The following is a 1,504-nucleotide window of genomic DNA, read 5'->3' as shown; positions in this document are numbered from 1 at the left end:
ACTTTAATAAAACAGAGTGTAAACGTGTCAGTGTAAGTAAAACACAGGATGTACAACTGAAGTTTACAATATACATATGGCATCTTCTTCAAAAAATAAAAGTAAAAAACAAAGTACACGAAATATCCTGAGCTCAATAAAGACTAAAGAACCTCGTTTGCCCCTTCACAAACAAGAAACTTCCTCCTCCCATGTAACACACACATTTCAATCACACTCACTCTCCAAAACCAACCGAAAACGCCCACAAACTCAACAAATACCACACCACCTCATGATGAATTCCACCTCCGGCGACACCATGCACTCCAGCAGTTCAGTCACCACCGTATCCCCTAGCTTCACCGCCCATTCTTCCACTTCTAACAACCTCGCCGACGTTGCCGCTAGGGTTGTAGAAGAATTCCGCCTTGAAAATGGAGACGAATATGACGACATCTTCAACTCTAACGATCACAGTTTCGGTTACGATAACACCGAGTTTTCCGTCACCGCAGACGTAAACGCTGACGCTGTTATCAATCCAGATAAAACGAAAGATAACAACACTCATGATTCTGTTCATGATGATGATGAGGATGACTTCGAGTTTGCTGTTGTTTGTAACGACGTTAATTCCTCTTCAATTTCGACTAACGAGATCTTCTATCCTCTGTTTGATCGGAGTTTGTTGCTAGACGTCGATCCTGATCAAACTAACGCCGTTAACTCCACGGCGGAGACCGATTGTAAACCGTTAGGTCCGTTACGTCTTCCTCTGAGTAAACTTTTCAGTGAAGATCGCGATTTCGGTTCTTCGTCATCTTCCGAAGCCGACGAACTCGACGGAATCACTCCTGGAACGTACTGCGTCTGGAAGCCGAAGAAACCGCAGTCACCGGAAAGGTGTAAGAAGAGTAATTCCACCGGTAATTCGTCACGCCGGTGGAAGTTTCGCGACATACTTTACCGGAGCAACAGCGAGAGTAAGGAATCACCGTTTCTGTTCTTCAAACCTTCAATTGCAACGAATAGTAAGAAGATAAGCAGCGATAAATTGAAGAAGATTGAGAAACGAGAGAAGGAAGCTGCTACCGACGGTGCACCGGCGGTGACGCCGGAGAAACATGATCGGCGTCAATCGTATCTACCGTCTGGAGAAGCTCTGGCTACTGCATTTACTACTGTAAGCCGATCCAACAGAACTTTACATATTTTTTAAAGTCGTTTTGGTAGAATTAGGGTTTGCATTTATCGAATTATGAAATTAAACAGTAGTGAGCATTTGTGTATACAAAATTGATTAATTAATTAATAATTAATTAATTCTCTGTTGTTTTGAGTAATTTGTACTCCGGCGGTTGTCGGAGACTGCTACGGCGGCGGTGCAGGCACTTTTTTGTTATTATGTTGTGTTGGTGGAATAATGGATCAATAATGAGGCAGCTTTTGGAAAAGTTAAAGGGGCCGAATTGCTAAATGTTGAAAAGTTAAAGGGGAATAAAGAGATAAAAAAATAAAGAAG

General features: G+C 42.4%; 1 protein-coding gene across 1 annotated transcript; it reads left to right on the top strand.

The window, feature by feature from the left end:
- Positions 1 to 277: 277 nt before the first annotated feature.
- Positions 278 to 1,201, top strand: LOC110879809. Its single transcript, XM_022128340.2, has one exon. The coding sequence runs from the start codon at positions 278 to 280 to the stop codon at positions 1,199 to 1,201; it is 924 nt and encodes a 307-aa protein (XP_021984032.2).
- Positions 1,202 to 1,504: the final 303 nt, after the last annotated feature.

Source organism: Helianthus annuus, chromosome 9 (genome assembly GCF_002127325.2).
Source record: "Helianthus annuus cultivar XRQ/B chromosome 9, HanXRQr2.0-SUNRISE, whole genome shotgun sequence".
NCBI lineage: Eukaryota > Viridiplantae > Streptophyta > Magnoliopsida > Asterales > Asteraceae > Helianthus > Helianthus annuus.
Note: the sequence above shows the minus strand (reverse complement) of the source record. Positions and strands in the feature narration are given on the sequence as shown.

Coding starts and splice junctions, on each gene's coding strand:
- LOC110879809 (XM_022128340.2), top strand. CDS start 278: ATGAATTCCACCTCCGGCGACACCATGCACTCCAGCAGTTCAGTCACC.